General features: G+C 39.3%; 1 protein-coding gene and 1 long non-coding RNA gene across 2 annotated transcripts; one reads left to right on the top strand and one right to left on the bottom strand.

The window, feature by feature from the left end:
- Window positions 1-520: 520 nt before the first annotated feature.
- LOC117763705 lies at window positions 521-1704 on the top strand. Its single transcript, XR_004614201.1, has 2 exons — window positions 521-1586; window positions 1626-1704. It is a non-coding gene; the product is annotated as an uncharacterized LOC117763705 (long non-coding RNA).
- A 5222-nt stretch (window positions 1705-6926) lies between these two features.
- Window positions 6927-12701, bottom strand: psma4 (proteasome 20S subunit alpha 4). The gene is made up of 9 exons (XM_034589040.1): window positions 12631-12701; window positions 11341-11371; window positions 10492-10534; window positions 10195-10357; window positions 9863-9940; window positions 9217-9305; window positions 8659-8789; window positions 7482-7605; window positions 6927-7198 (listed from the first exon to the last, which is right to left on the bottom strand). The coding sequence occupies exons 2-9, from the start codon at window positions 11341-11343 to the stop codon at window positions 7050-7052; spliced, it is 780 nt and encodes a 259-aa protein (XP_034444931.1). The 5' UTR covers window positions 11344-11371; window positions 12631-12701; the 3' UTR covers window positions 6927-7049.
- Window positions 12702-14668: the final 1967 nt, after the last annotated feature.

Raw genomic sequence — 14668 nt, 5'->3', positions numbered from 1 at the left:
TTTGTTTGTGCTGCCACTGACAAGACAAAGAACTGTTAGAAATTCAGGATGAGGTGGTGTTTTACATTAAAATTCAGCATATCTCTCGTCTGACAGCTTTCTACCTTTTTATAAGATAAGACTTTGGTTTGTCTTTGCGTGCTGTATATCATGCAAACTATATTAGTCGGAGTAAAGAGAGGGAATTAAGGGTTTGATAATAAAATGTTGTTTAGCATTATAATATAGATGGGTGAACGCCTGATCTGTTACAATTAACATTGAAGCACATGTAAACTTTTCTTTACACTTAAATATGTCAAGACGTCATTCCAGCACCTGTCGCGCACGTGTTTTATTTTTTTATTTTTTCATCTGTCCAAAACCATCTCGCCACAAATGTGGAAGTAACACTGCAAATCTCTCCATGTGTGTTGAAGCTAAGATGCAGTTTGTGTGTGTGTGTGTGTTGAATGTCACAACATGTGATAAAGCCTGCTCTTCTGCAATTGTTCCTGTGTGAGTTATTTACACACTGGAGAGCCTTGCTGTTGTTACACTTTCACACACAGAAACGCTTTCAGGTTAAATTTTCTCACACACATTAAGCTGAATAATTGTTGATGTGAGACGGTCACGTTAAAGCTCCACTTGCTGTTATTTTTCAGTTTAAATGTGCACATAATGTTTAAATCTAGTGAAGCTGTAGCCCCGGGTTTGTCTTCTGTCTACGGTCGAGTCACAGAGCTGAAATTCAATCTTTCAAAAAACAATTTTCCATAGATCTTAACACCAATGTTCTGTTATTAAACAGATGAAGACAATAGTCTGAACACGTATTTAAGACTATTGTCCACGTATTAACAAGATGACTCTGGAAATGACTCATGCTATTAATTATGCTGTGTTTTCATGATGTCAAACAGATTTTGATCTCTGTGACGTGACTGTAATGACTAACTGTGGTTGTTTCAGTTTCATTCAGCCCTGTAGAGTGGCTCAGTAGTAACTACCGATGGAAAGCTTGATTCGAAACAGGGCTTTTTGTGCCTGAAAAAGAGGAGAGTGCAATGTTGAGGTTTTTTACTCTTGAGTCTTATTGAGGAATGTGTTTATCTATTTTTTATTAACCCCATGATGGTTCACATCCAGGCTGTGAGAGGAAATAAGCTCATCGTAGATCACAACCAGAGCACTTCAGGTGATTGAACGTATATGCAATTAGAGTTAAAACACAAGGTGTTTTTTTTTTTTTAAATCTTTGTGGCTTTTATTAGACTGAACAAAATGCCAAAGACTCCATTCTTTCTGCCGTAGGTTTTAAAGCATCTTGCTTTTAAATTGATTTGAAACCTAGTGTGGTATGTAAAGCAATATTGACCTACATTCCCCATGCCAGCCATACTTCACACGTCAGAGAAACATGATGGATGTGTTCATGTTGGAGTGAGGGCCTCACTTTACTTAACTTCTTCTGCATGTTTACTTCATACCAGTCTTCATTGCTACTGATCGAGCCCTGACAATAAGCTGTTAGGAAATGTCAATATTTGAATTTTCTCAGAGGTCTATTTTTATGTGTGTATATTTCCCAAATGTTTATTGTGGTAGTTAGGGGTTTATTTTTGTTTTCAGTGATTAGTTAGCAGCTGCTCAATGACAATCCACTCTTGTGTACTCTGGAATTTTTTGTCTTGGGGGGGGAGAAAACAATAAAAGTTGATATGTATGGTTGTGTTTGTTGTTGTCCCTCTTTAAAGGTTAGCATTTAGTTGTATCATGTATCGCATGTTTTCTTGCCTTGAGGCTGCCAGGAGATGAAGAACAGGCTTTGGCACACTGCAGGAACATGGGAAACGAGATGTGGCTAGAAACAGAAACCAAATGTTCAAATACCTACAATTAGAAGGGCACTCAACACTCCCTGCTCTCATCCTACCTCAAAGACTGTACCTACCGGGTAACTTGGAGAGGATCTGTGTCAGAACCTTGTCATCTCACTACTGGAATCCCTCAAGGTTCTGTCCTGGGTCCCCTCCTTTTCTCTCTGTACACCAACTCTCTCAGCTCTGTCGTTCACTCACATGGCTTTTCCTACCACAGCTATGCAGATGTCACCCAATTAATTTTCTCTTTTCCCCAATCTGACACAGGTACCAGCACAAATCTCTGGATGTCCGCACAAAATCAATTATGAGAAGACCGAACTACTTTTCCTTCCAGGGAAAGGCTCTCCCACCCTTAACCTTACTATCACCATCGACAACTCTGTTGTAGCCCCCACCCAGACCGCTAGGAACCTAGGTGCAACAACCCGCTCGGGTAGATACATGCTGCACAACATCAGGAGAATACGTCCCCTTCTCACTCAGAAGGTGGCGCAGGTTCATGTCCAGGCTCTGGTCACCTCATGCCTAGACTACTGTAACTCCCTCCTGGCAGGTCTACCTGCTAGTGCCATGTGACCTCTGCAGCTCATCCAGAATGCAGCAGCTCGACTGGTCTTCAACCTAAATTCACTCACACTAGACTGCTCCTCAGCTCCCTTCACTGGTTACCAGTGGTTGTCTGCTTCAAGTCATTAGTACTTGCGTAGCGTGCTGCGAACAGATCGGGTCCAGTCTGCATCCAGGACATGGTCAAACCTTACACCCCAGCTGTCCGCTCTGCATCGGCCAATCGGCAGACCGGCTGAAAATAAATAATAATAATTCAGTTTAGTTGCACTTGTATATAGCACTTACATGTGGCATTTGTTTGGCTTTTTTTTAAAGACTCATTGTACTCACATGATTCTTGTTGTTCTGGGTTTGTACCCTCATGGTTGAATGCACTTATTGTAAGTCGCTTTGGATAAAAGCGTCAGCTAAATGAAATGTAATGTAATATAAAAAAAACTATTTTCTTGGATCAAGTTCTTTGTATTTGGTTGCATTTGTTTTTTTTTAAATTATATTTATCTTTAAAAGTTTATTGTTACACTGTAAAATATCCTGTAAAAAAAGTCTTACATTTTTGTTTAAAGATTTGATAATGAGTTCTTAGCATTGCCAATTGTTTTTAGGTATATATCAGCCGATATATTGGTTTAAGAACTTTTTACTCCCTGATAGCAGCCCCCAATTATTGATATCAGTTCACTGAGAAATCAATGAAAATGTTGCACCCTATCTCGCAATAATAAAGAAAGAGAAGAAGAATTCCTGGATTCCTAGATCCACACCAAATTTTAATAGGTTCTTCTTTTTGGCTTGCCCGAGCTCTCCACAAAATTCCATGGAATTTGGTTGAGTCATTTTTGCAAAAATCTTACTGACAAATACACAAACTCAGATGAAAACATCAGATGTTATACAAGTAAAACTGTGTGGCAGCCAAACTAACTCTGGTTTAAAACAACACCAGGGTAGAAGCAGTAACCAAGACTTTGATTTGAAGAAACTAAACAGGGTTTTTTTCTTGTCAGGAACAGTAGTTGGGGGACCTGTCGTTGTTTCAGTCGACTGCTGACTCAGGCGTTAATCTCCACCCAGCTCAGTTCGCAGCATATTAACAGCTCACTGCTGGCCTCCAGCCAGACACTGCAACAAGCTCCACAGTCAGTTGATCTACACGTCTATTTTCAGTGCCTGGACAACCATGGACTCATCTGTGCTATATGAGCCTCTCTAATGCAGCACCAATCTGATTATTGAGACGACAGAAGAAAACAAAACAAGGCCACACTAATAGAAATTTCACATGAATACATGATGCAGAATACAGACGACTGACACTATAAACACTCACGTACTGTGTTTTCTTGCACACAAAAAAGTATAGTTCTCACCAAATCTCACTGTGTACATCTACCAAATGTGTTCGATACATTCCTTCCAAAGAAGTCATTTGCTATTGTTGTTCACAAACACTGCTGACAATTTTACATGTCGCTGCATCAACTGAGGAAACTGTATCACAAGGACTCACTCAATAACAATACTGCTCCACCGAGCTCCACTCAGGGAAATGTTCTACTTGATATAATTTAATGTAACATAACATATACAGCATAATATGGTGTCATCTAATAACAAAGTTTTCTTTATATAGCACTTGTTACAATGTTACGTGCTTAACAAGAAACAAAAGTCACAATATTTTCTGAAATATTATCAAAAATTAATATATGATAATATTTCAGTATTGTGAAGTTATTCTAAATTTGTTTTTCCAGTGTATTATCTGAAATACTGTTGTTTTATTAAACATTTCCTGTTTTATTGTGTTATCTGAAAATTTGTTTTCCTCTTTTTGGTGTTTTAGTTTTTTTTCTATTTTAGGCATTCTTACCCTTTTTTTGTTTTTATGTTACTTCCAATGTTCTGTTTTTGCGCTTTGGGTGCAATTCTCTGGTGGCAACACATCAAAGATTATTGTTATTATTAATAATAATAACAATAATAATAATTGTATAGTTTTTTTCAAACAAGGCAACCAAAGTTCTTTCCAGCATAAAATACAATCCCACCGACAACACAGAGACAGTTGCATATAAATGAATCCATAAAGTAAGAACAATTTAAGACAGATATGAAATCTAGTGGTAACACAGCACAGATGTATTAAGGAGTAAAATCTGTTTACCTATAAAAACAAAATCTACAGAAATGTGTTTAATACAGGATTTAAAAGCTGGGACAGATTCCACAGCCCGACCAGAAGGAGCCAGTTCAACAACTGCCCCATCAGCCTTTGAGCAGAGGCAGAATCCAGCAGATGTAGGGGGGGATTCTGGGAAGACGTTCGAAATTTATTGATCTTTTTAGTTCTCACTTCAGTTAAAGTAAATTAATCGGCATATCTAAGGGGCCCAACTGCTGCTTGGGGCATCATGTATTTCCGCTGGCCCCCTACAGGCAGCACTTGTGTCACAACAGTGGATTGAAAGTCTAAAGTCAGGCACTCAAGCTGTGTAACTAATCCCCCCGGGACTAAAAGACAAGAGGCAGATAGTCCCCTGGCCTTAATCTTATGCTGACTTTACATAAACGCACCTCAGACTGAGGCTGATAAGCAGTTACCACATCAGCCGTACTCAGCAGCATGCCGCTTCTCAGAAAACTGCCTATAAATGACCTCACATCTCCGTCCTGAGCGAGCGGTGAGGAGAGTTCAAAACAGCTAATCCTCTCTGAAGAGACGCTGTTACACTGAAGCATGAACATCATGCTCCAAAGAAAATCTATACTGCTCTGTGGTTCTACTCTGTGGTTCTACTCTGTATTCATGTGCTCACTGTAGCTACAGCTTCTCAAACAGCCATGATGTCCATTTAGCTGTTGTTATGGAGGCTTTCGAAATCATTACTTTAATTATATTTAAAACTGGGTTTACAAAGAACTAATTGCAAAAATGTATTCACAGTGATAAAAAACAACAATAAATAAATAAAAGCAATCCAAAGCATTACTTGTGGAATTATGTAAAAATAAAATTCACCTTAAGGAATTTTCCCTGATGTCGGCACAAAAATTTAGTTTCATACTTTGCAAAATCCATCAGCTGATAAAGATCATGTGACAGGACTAGAGACTGCTCTTACGGAGCAACAGGATCACTTATTTCTAGTCATGTATGTGTCCACTTCATTCATCCAGTCCACGATTCACTTTCTTTTATCTCTGTTTTTGGTCTCAACCAGCTCCTGAGGGAGATATCTGACTCTTGAGCTTCTTGATGCTCCATATATGAACAAAAACATTCCATGACCATGAATGACCCAATCCAAATTTGTTCACATCATCATTTGACACTGTCATATAAAATGATTGATTGTAGCTGCTTTAAAGTTTCAGTGTGTAGGATTTAGTGACATCTAGTGTTGCAAGTTGCATGTTGCAGCTGTATACCCCTCACCTCACCCTCCCCTTCAAATCATGAAAAATAATCAGTTGTCAGTAAAATTCAAAAGGTGTTTAGTTTGTCCAGTTTGGGCTACTGTAAAAAAGCATGGCAGCCTCCGTAGAGAGAACCCGCTCCTGATGTAAATATAAAGTATTTAAATATAAGGGGCTCGTTCTAGGGTAAAGAAAACAAAAAATTGGACAATTTAGATGAAACGCTATAAAAACATCACTAGGATTATTTATATTCAACTTCTGCCAATAGATCCCGTTCACCTAAATCTTACACACTGGACCTTTAAATTAATGTTATTACCATACAAGGACCAAAACATGGAGTTACATTACTGACATTACTGAGCTCAGGATGATCTCAGTGAACACCTGATGCACAGTTTAAACTTCCTGTTTCACAGTAAAGACTGGAAAACACCCAGCGGTCACACTTAAAATGCACATATTTATCATTGTGTATTCATGGTTTCGTATTTCATAACAGTTTCAAGTATGCATTACACAATTCATGCAGAATACATAATGACCATCTGCTCTGTGCTACACTCACTCAGCTCTTAATCTGCAAAAAAGCTGCAGGAGTTTTTTTTATTTTTTTTAAATGGAGATTTTCTTTACTCAGCAGTGTTTCCCAGTTTAGTTGTATGTGGTAAATTGAGTATTTATATAGAGCTTCTCTAGTCTTAGCGACCACTCAGAGCACTTTACAGTCGTTTTTCACCCATTCACACTCACACTTATACAGCGCTTCTATATGCAGCACCTTTTCTATCACAAACCATTCACACACAGCCTTTAGGTTCAGTATCTTGCCCAAGGACACTTCAGAAAACAGACTGGAGGTGCCGGGGATCGAACACCGACCAACTCCTGAGCCCCAGCTAAACCCATTTTAGTTGTATAGTTTTAGATTGAAAATAAATGAGTAATTATAATAACTTGTAATTTTATGTAAAGAAACTACAATATAGAACATGTGTCATGTAGTTATATGTGAAGCAATAAAAACAATTAATATTAATATTAAAAAAAAGAAGCCAAAAGTCATTTTTTTATTTTTCTATTTTATTTTTATAAACAAAACATGCCGACACATCTGAAAACTTTTTTTTACAGACACAAGCTCACATTTATTCTCTCACAAAAAATGGAAAGTTCGGACGGGCGTCACTACTTTTCTTTCTGTTCCTTCTCTTTCTTGTCTTTCTCAGCTTTGGCCTCCTCCACCTCGTGCTTCTTGATCAGCTCGTCCACCTCCTTCAGCTTCAGCACCTTGATGCAGGTCTTGCCGTTTTCGCGGGTCAGGGTGGCGATCTCCACTGAAATAACACACACACACACACACACACACACACACACACACACACACACACACACACACACACACACACACACACACACACACACACACACACACACACACACACACACACACACACACACACACACACACACACACACACACACACACAGTCAGGAATCTGTCTCCAGGGGCATTTGTGGCTATTTCATGACAGAAAACCTTGATAATGAGATGTGATTGTGATATAAACTGCCAAGGACCAAACAAACATCTGTCTATCTAACAACCCAGATCTGCACCTTTCTCTGCAGACAGCTTGCTGACATCCATAGTTTTATTGAGGACCTTGACGGCGAGGGCGAGGGCTGAGGAGAGACTCATCTCTCCCTCCTTGTAGTCCTGCTTCAGCATGGAGACGGCTGCCTGGGAGTGAGCAGAGAAGACAAAGAAAGTAAAAATCTACCAAAATGCCAGAATATCATGGTAGAAGACCTGAAGAAAAGGCCTGGACATCGGTTTACATCAGTGAAGACTGAATTTAACCCTCAGCCACTCCTCTTTTTTGGACTCGTCTCTGTCTGACAAACCTTGTATCATCTCCAGGGCATCTCACTGTGCGGAGTACAACACTAACACTGTCGGGAACTGGTTTGTGTTACCTCGCCAGAGACACAGAGGCCAAACGTGCCTGTACTCATCTTACGTAAGGCCTTGTGGACAAAGGTGTTTACACAATGCTCTGAAGGGGCTCTGTTACCCACAATGCTTTGCGTGCAGCCCTGTGGAAACCCACTGAGATTATCAGAAGCCACCATGAATCAGGACTTACACAATTAGCATTAAATAGGCCACAGCATGTTTGTTTATTGAGATCGTCCAGTCTTTGTCATGGCCACTGTGTTCAGAGATTCAGTGCAGCTCTGCCCCCTGGTGTCAATATATGGAGTATCAGTTTCCTTCATGTCTGAACACATCTGGTATTTTTCTACAAACTGTAAATCTGAATGTTCAGACTTCCTGTCCCCCCCTCCTGGCCTCCTTCATGTTTCAACCTTTTTACCTCCACCAACAGGTTATGTTTTCACCCCTGTACATTTGTTTGCTGGTTTGTTTGCTTGTAAGCAAGAACAAAAACTACAAGATGGATTTCCAAGAAACTTGGTAGACAGATGTGATATGAGTCAGAATAGAACCCATTCAATTTTATACGGATCCAGATCAGGGGGCGGGTCCAGGAGCTTTTTAATACTTTCGTTTCCCAGGGAATAATTGATTTGGAGCAAGAAAAAGTCAAGCATATTTAGGGAGCTGATATCCATGAGTGTGTGAAATTTGGTGCAACTTGATTGAAGTTATGGGGATTGTTGGGCTTTGGCGTGTTATGCGCTCCAATGAGTGCCATTCTAGTTGATTTCGCAGAACACAAGCTGAATACAAGCTGAACACAAGCTGAACACACAACACAGTGAGACTCACAGCGCTGTTGTTTCCAATGCAGGTGGCTTTCCAGCCTCCGTAGTTTCCACTTGGGTCACTCTGGTAGAGCTGGAAGCCGTAATGTTTGTCCCAGCTCATGTAGAGCAGCGAGACTCCAAACGGACGCTTTCCTGAGAGAACATGCACACAAACACAACGTGAGGTGTTCCTAGTTTTGATTTCTGGAACTTCACTGAAATCCATATGACAATATTTTCATATAACAGCAGTCACCAAGCATGTTTACATAATTTAAATTTCAATGAGCTGTTTTAGATGTAGCATAAAGTTCAATTACAAAACTCCAGTTATTCATGTACAAACTGTTATGGGACTTTGATTTCAAGCGTTCACAGTGAAAGATGCAAACTCTTTTTCAAACAGTTAAAACTAATCCTAATGGTTTATATTTTGAATCACGTGCCAAGTGCAAAACTAAAAAACTTCAGGACTCAGGGAGACGACAAATGGCTCCTGATGTTTGAGTTGCAGTGGTTTCTACAGATAAACCACAGACTGACTGTGAGCCTGCTTTAACGGTGTGCTGCTGCTCCCTACCTCCAAACTGGGTGTAGGCCTGTTTGATGTCACATAAAGCTGTGACCAGCTGCTCGCAGGGGATTGGCTCCTGGTACTGCAGCAGGTACCTGTAACATACACATTTAATGACATTATAATATTAGTTTTATGTCCTTCTGGAGGACAGTTTAGATTCAATATGCTTTACTGTGTTTGTTCTCTGCAGACAACAACACAAAGACATTGCGATGGCATTCCCTTGAAGGTTCAGTGTGTAGGAGTGTGTAGGATCTAGTGGTGATGTTGCAGCTTAATACCCTTCACCTCACCCCCCCCTTCCAAATGTTTGGTTAGTTTTCTCTCATGTTTGGATACGGTCTGACAGGAAAATGCGACCCGAGCTGCTCTCTGATGTGTCATTCTGTAGCAGGATGACACAGAGGAGCCGGAGGGGCAGGCGGACTCACCGCGTCACTTCTCCTGTGTGTTTTCCAGATCAAATGTGGTTTGGAGTCCAGACACAGTAGATGACAATTTCTCCTGGTGAAATATCGTGGTGTGTGACACCCCCCCCCCCCCCCCCCCCAGGTCAGTCACTCGTGCAGTATGAACTCACAACGACTGCAAGACTCCCAACAGCGAGTCATGTACTGTGAACATGGTTAATACTTGAGTCAGCGCTCACCTCTGAGCTATAAGCCTCAGCTCATTGGTCAGTACATTGGCATCTGATGTGATTCCCGCCACACTGCACGCCATGTCTCTGCCAGGTAATGGAAAGATGTTGGATCAGAGCAAAGACAGTGACTTTTATGTGATAAGCTGATCTAACCATTTAGTCAAAAGCTGATGTAAGGAGTTATACAAATAGGTCATTATTCATTTAGTAATGCAAGTTTGTATTAGCCATAAATACCTAAATGCATTCTTTTATAGAACTGTTCACTATAAATATTTGCACACTGCTAACTAATGACACTAAAACACAACCGTAAGAAGCGAGAAAAGGTCCCTCACTCATTCAGCTTGTAGATTTTCTCTGACAAAAACACATCATCCAGCAGCTTGTGGATGTTCCTCCTCTCAGCGGCCAGCAACACGCCATCGTTGGCTAAAATTCCCAGGCAGCTGCCGGCGTGGCCAATGGCTTCCATGGCGTACTCAACCTGGTACAGACGCCCTGTAGTGGACACACAGTGTGATCAGGGTGAGGACACAGGGACAGGACGCACTGGCAGGCGAGAAATTCAAGAACCAAGACACCTTTTAAGAATTACGGGGAAATAAAATAAAAACTAAAATGACATGTTTTACCTTCAGGTGAGAAGATGGTGGTTCTGGAATCATATCGACGAGACTACAGAGACAGAATAGAGAGGAAAGATAATCAGGACCTATTTAATACAGACTAATGAACTTTGAGTAATCAAGATCCAAGATACAAGGGTAAAATAAATCTGCTTTCTCCTACAGATGGCAAAGAAATTCAACTAAAACATTTGGCCTTAATGATTAAAAATCATCTTCAGTGTTTTCACAGTCAGGGCTTCTCAGCTTTGAGGCAAATTTCTCTGAACTTTGGTGTTTTTCCTTTTCTTTTTGCTCATAAAAAACGCACTAATGTGATGGAAGTTCACTAGAAGATGATGGCATGTGGTTTGTTTGACCTCATGGCTCCATGGAAACAGAAGTGTAAAGTGTCTTTGTTGCGTGGTACAGTATCTGTTGAGTGATAGTAAATGTTCAGTTTGACATCTGTCACAGTGAGATGGAGAAGGGATAAAACTGCAATCTAGAGCCAAAACATACTGTTGTTTATTCCACCGCCAAGGAGGTTATGTTTTTGTCTGCAAGGGTTTGTTTGTTAGCAGGATTACACAAAACCCACTCAACTGATTTCCATTATAATTTGTGAAGAGGTTGGGTATCAACCAGGGAAATACACGTTCAATTTTGGTGCAGATCTGCATCAGGGGCGGATTTGTTTTAGCATTGCGAGATATGGCGTTTTTTCAAAATGTTCCCCATTGGTGAAACAAATCAGGCACATTTAGGGGACTGCGATTCATGAGTGTGTGCAATTTGGTGCAGATCCAATTAAAAATCTTGATCTAGTGAATTTAAGTTTGCTTTCATCAACATCTAACTGCTGAGTGAACTCACCATTCTTGAAGGCTGCAGTCAAACTCCACTGCTGCAAAAAACAAACATAAACAGATCATTTTTATTGTCTTCATGAGGACGGCAGTGAAGTAAACAAGTACATTTACCCAAATACTGTGCTGAAGTACACTCTTGATTCATTTGTATTTGACTTCACAATGTCTAGAACCGTATTTGAGAGGGAAATATTGTAAAGCTGAATATACTGTAGCATTTAAATAATTGATTTGCTTATTGACAGAATATTAATCAGCAAGTAGTGAAATAATCAATTGCTGGACTCTAAGGCAAAAAATGTCCGCTTGTTCCTCCAATTTCTTTGATTTGACCATTTTACACAATTCAAAATTACACATAATTGGGCTTTTAGTGACAAAAAAAGAGTCTGTTAAACTGATGGGCTTTCTTTTGCCATTTCCTGACAAGTAGCTCAGAAATCAGCAGGATGATAATGTGAAAGGGAAAATTATATAATCAGCTGTAGCCCTAAAAACATTGCATTTCCTGAAACCTTGGGATTTAAACTCAATGTATCAACAACTACAGTCATCATCAGGTACCACTAACTTTAAAACTTTAGAACTAGCTTTAAAGCTTTACAACTAAAGCAATCTGATCCAACAGTGCTGAAACTAATCCTCTTTCATGAAGGTTGTAATGTTCCGTTTTTGTTGCATCCTTATGATAAAGTTTAATTAACACCATTTAACACAGTTGGAAGAAAACAGAAGAGTGTATTCTTCATGACAGAGGATTTATTGGAGAACTGTTGTCACATTATCACATCAGTTTGAACTAGATCTACATGATAAGCTGCCTATTTCTACAGTGTGATGTGTTAATCAATACATCAGTCAAATATACTAAAATACTTGTATTATAAATACTTTAAAGTATTTTATTGTGATTAATTAGCATTATCAATCATTTGTGCAATACTAGCGCAGCCTGCAGATCTGCTGGTTGAGTCAGTGAAAGTGAAAGAGACTAAACTAAGACTTGATAAGGTCCAACACACAACTACACACCGAGGTTAGTATCTACTTACCTACCTATTATAATAATAATCATAATGATGATTATGATTATGATTATGATCATGATCATGATTATGATTATTACCATCTTGTCTGTGTTTACATTGGTTTAGAGACTCGTGATATAATTCAACACAAACAGCGGCTTTAGCGTCTACACATGAAGCTCATAGAGTCTTTTAGTGAACGCACCACACTAGAAACAAGAAGAAGTCACCACGTTAAATGAGAAACTGACAAAATGTTTACTCACCGCTTTAAATGCTTTCTGTAGGGCGCCTTGTGATGACGTCACACACACACGCAAGAGGTGTAGACGATTTTATTGCGCGACTCAAAAGTTGAAAAAGCTTTATTGAACACTTTCTGAACACAACGGAGCATCTTTCCTGACTGGTGGAAAATATTCTTATATTCTTGTTGCCACGTCTTAATGCAGCTTGGCCACAAGATATGAAGCTGTTCTTTACACTTCACTGCCTGGTTTTTCAAAGTCCTCTCCAAAGTGTAATACTTTTATAAATCAGCTTAATTTGTAGGATACGTTAATAATCCTCACTAAAAGCAAAGAGTTAGCTTTTTGGTTTTACTATGAAGAATTATTTTCTGTCACCCAGGATAACAGTTACTGCCCTGTTAGTATTTATCATATTTTATTTATTGATTCTTTTTTTATCATTAATTAAACTTTTTTTTGTTATTTAACTAACATATAATTAAAAAATTGAGGAACCACAGACTATTTATTTATATAATATTAATATGTGTTGCTGCAGGACTTCTGGAATATAAACTGCTTATTGATGTTTAACACCAGGTTTTATTACTAACTTTCCATCCTTTTAGACATTTTGCTCAACAAGTCAAATCATTGTGGTTCTAATAAATGTTAGTTGTGGTTCTTATACCTGAGAGTTTATAAACGTTTGACTTCTTACTGTCAAGGTATTTTCATATTATGAAAAAGGAAAAGACTTGACTTCTCCATTCTGTGTCTGCTCTTATGTGACATTCTTAAAGACATTAAACACATACAAGTATGTTGGGTGATTGGTTCACAAGTTGTGAAATCTGTTTTATAATAGTCAAGTTTCCATATGTACTGCTCATTGAAAGGCTGTGATCATTCCTCCTGTTCGAATTGGCCACGGTGAGATTCCCCTTCGTGATTCAGTTCCAATGTAAGTTATGGTTCTGTGTAAAAAAATATTAATATTTAGTTAAACCTAGTAAAATAGATCTGGTCATGCAAGTACAGATCCGATAAAAGGATTCAATCCACCAAACTGTAAAACACGCGTTCACAGTGTCTGGTGTTTGTTTGTTTTTTGTCATATTTGAGATCTATGCATGTATGTAACAAACTACTCTGACCGCCAGAGAGCGCTCTCTCTTTGGAAGTGTGTTTAAAACGAGGCCAGTTTGCTGGATCTACTGTGGAGCTCGTTGCTGTTCACTCTGCCTGGTGGTGAGATCTAAAACATTGAGAGTCGGCTTCAGTGCAGACTTTGTCCAAACAACTGATCAGTCCAATAAATCTGCCCTGCAGCTGACCTCTGACCTCTCTAGTCAGATTATGGCAGTATATGTGTGTGGTTGATTTTTATTCATAAAGATTGCTTTGCTTTTGTTTTATTTATTAATTTACTTTGGTTTAACCCAGTTCTAAACAAAGTGATGGAGTGCTGAACTCAACGGTGTCAAGATGAACTGACAAAACTAAAGTGAAACTCAGAGACTGAAAAGATAGTGGAGCATGCAGAACAAAGACGTTAACGGCTACTAAATGGACTTTGACGTGAGATTGATTTTGAAAAAAGATAAATTACTTATCAAAATTTGAGAATATCAAATCACATGTTGAGATCTGCACATTGGTTCAGTGATAGCACAGCACTGTAGCATTGTGGAGCACAACTTGCTTCTTGACTGAGGTTTTCCTCTCAGTAATAGAGCCCAGGGCTGCCGAAGCCTGGCAGCTTACCTTGATATTATCAAAAATAATCACATCCTTACATTGTTCTCTGAGGATTGGTGCAGGAAAGTGGAGAGCTGCAGCTGCAACACCTCAATAACAACCCATAACTGCGCAGTGTTTAACTGTTTATCCAGAGACGAGGAGCACACTGTGTTTGGATTTGTTTTGCTGGCCCGGTGTCTGCTGTGGTTCTCAGGTCCTCCTGGACATGATTTATATCTCATTCAGCATATTTGTATTTTTAGGGCCTGTAACACAATTTTTACATTGTTCTCACTGCAGAGTGTAATTTTAAACAGTTGAGCTGAGCCCA

The sequence above is a fragment of the Hippoglossus hippoglossus genome, chromosome 6, assembly GCF_009819705.1.
Source record: "Hippoglossus hippoglossus isolate fHipHip1 chromosome 6, fHipHip1.pri, whole genome shotgun sequence".
NCBI lineage: Eukaryota > Metazoa > Chordata > Actinopteri > Pleuronectiformes > Pleuronectidae > Hippoglossus > Hippoglossus hippoglossus.
The sequence above is the reverse complement of the archived record's forward strand: the minus strand, read 5'-3'. Positions and strand labels throughout refer to the sequence as shown.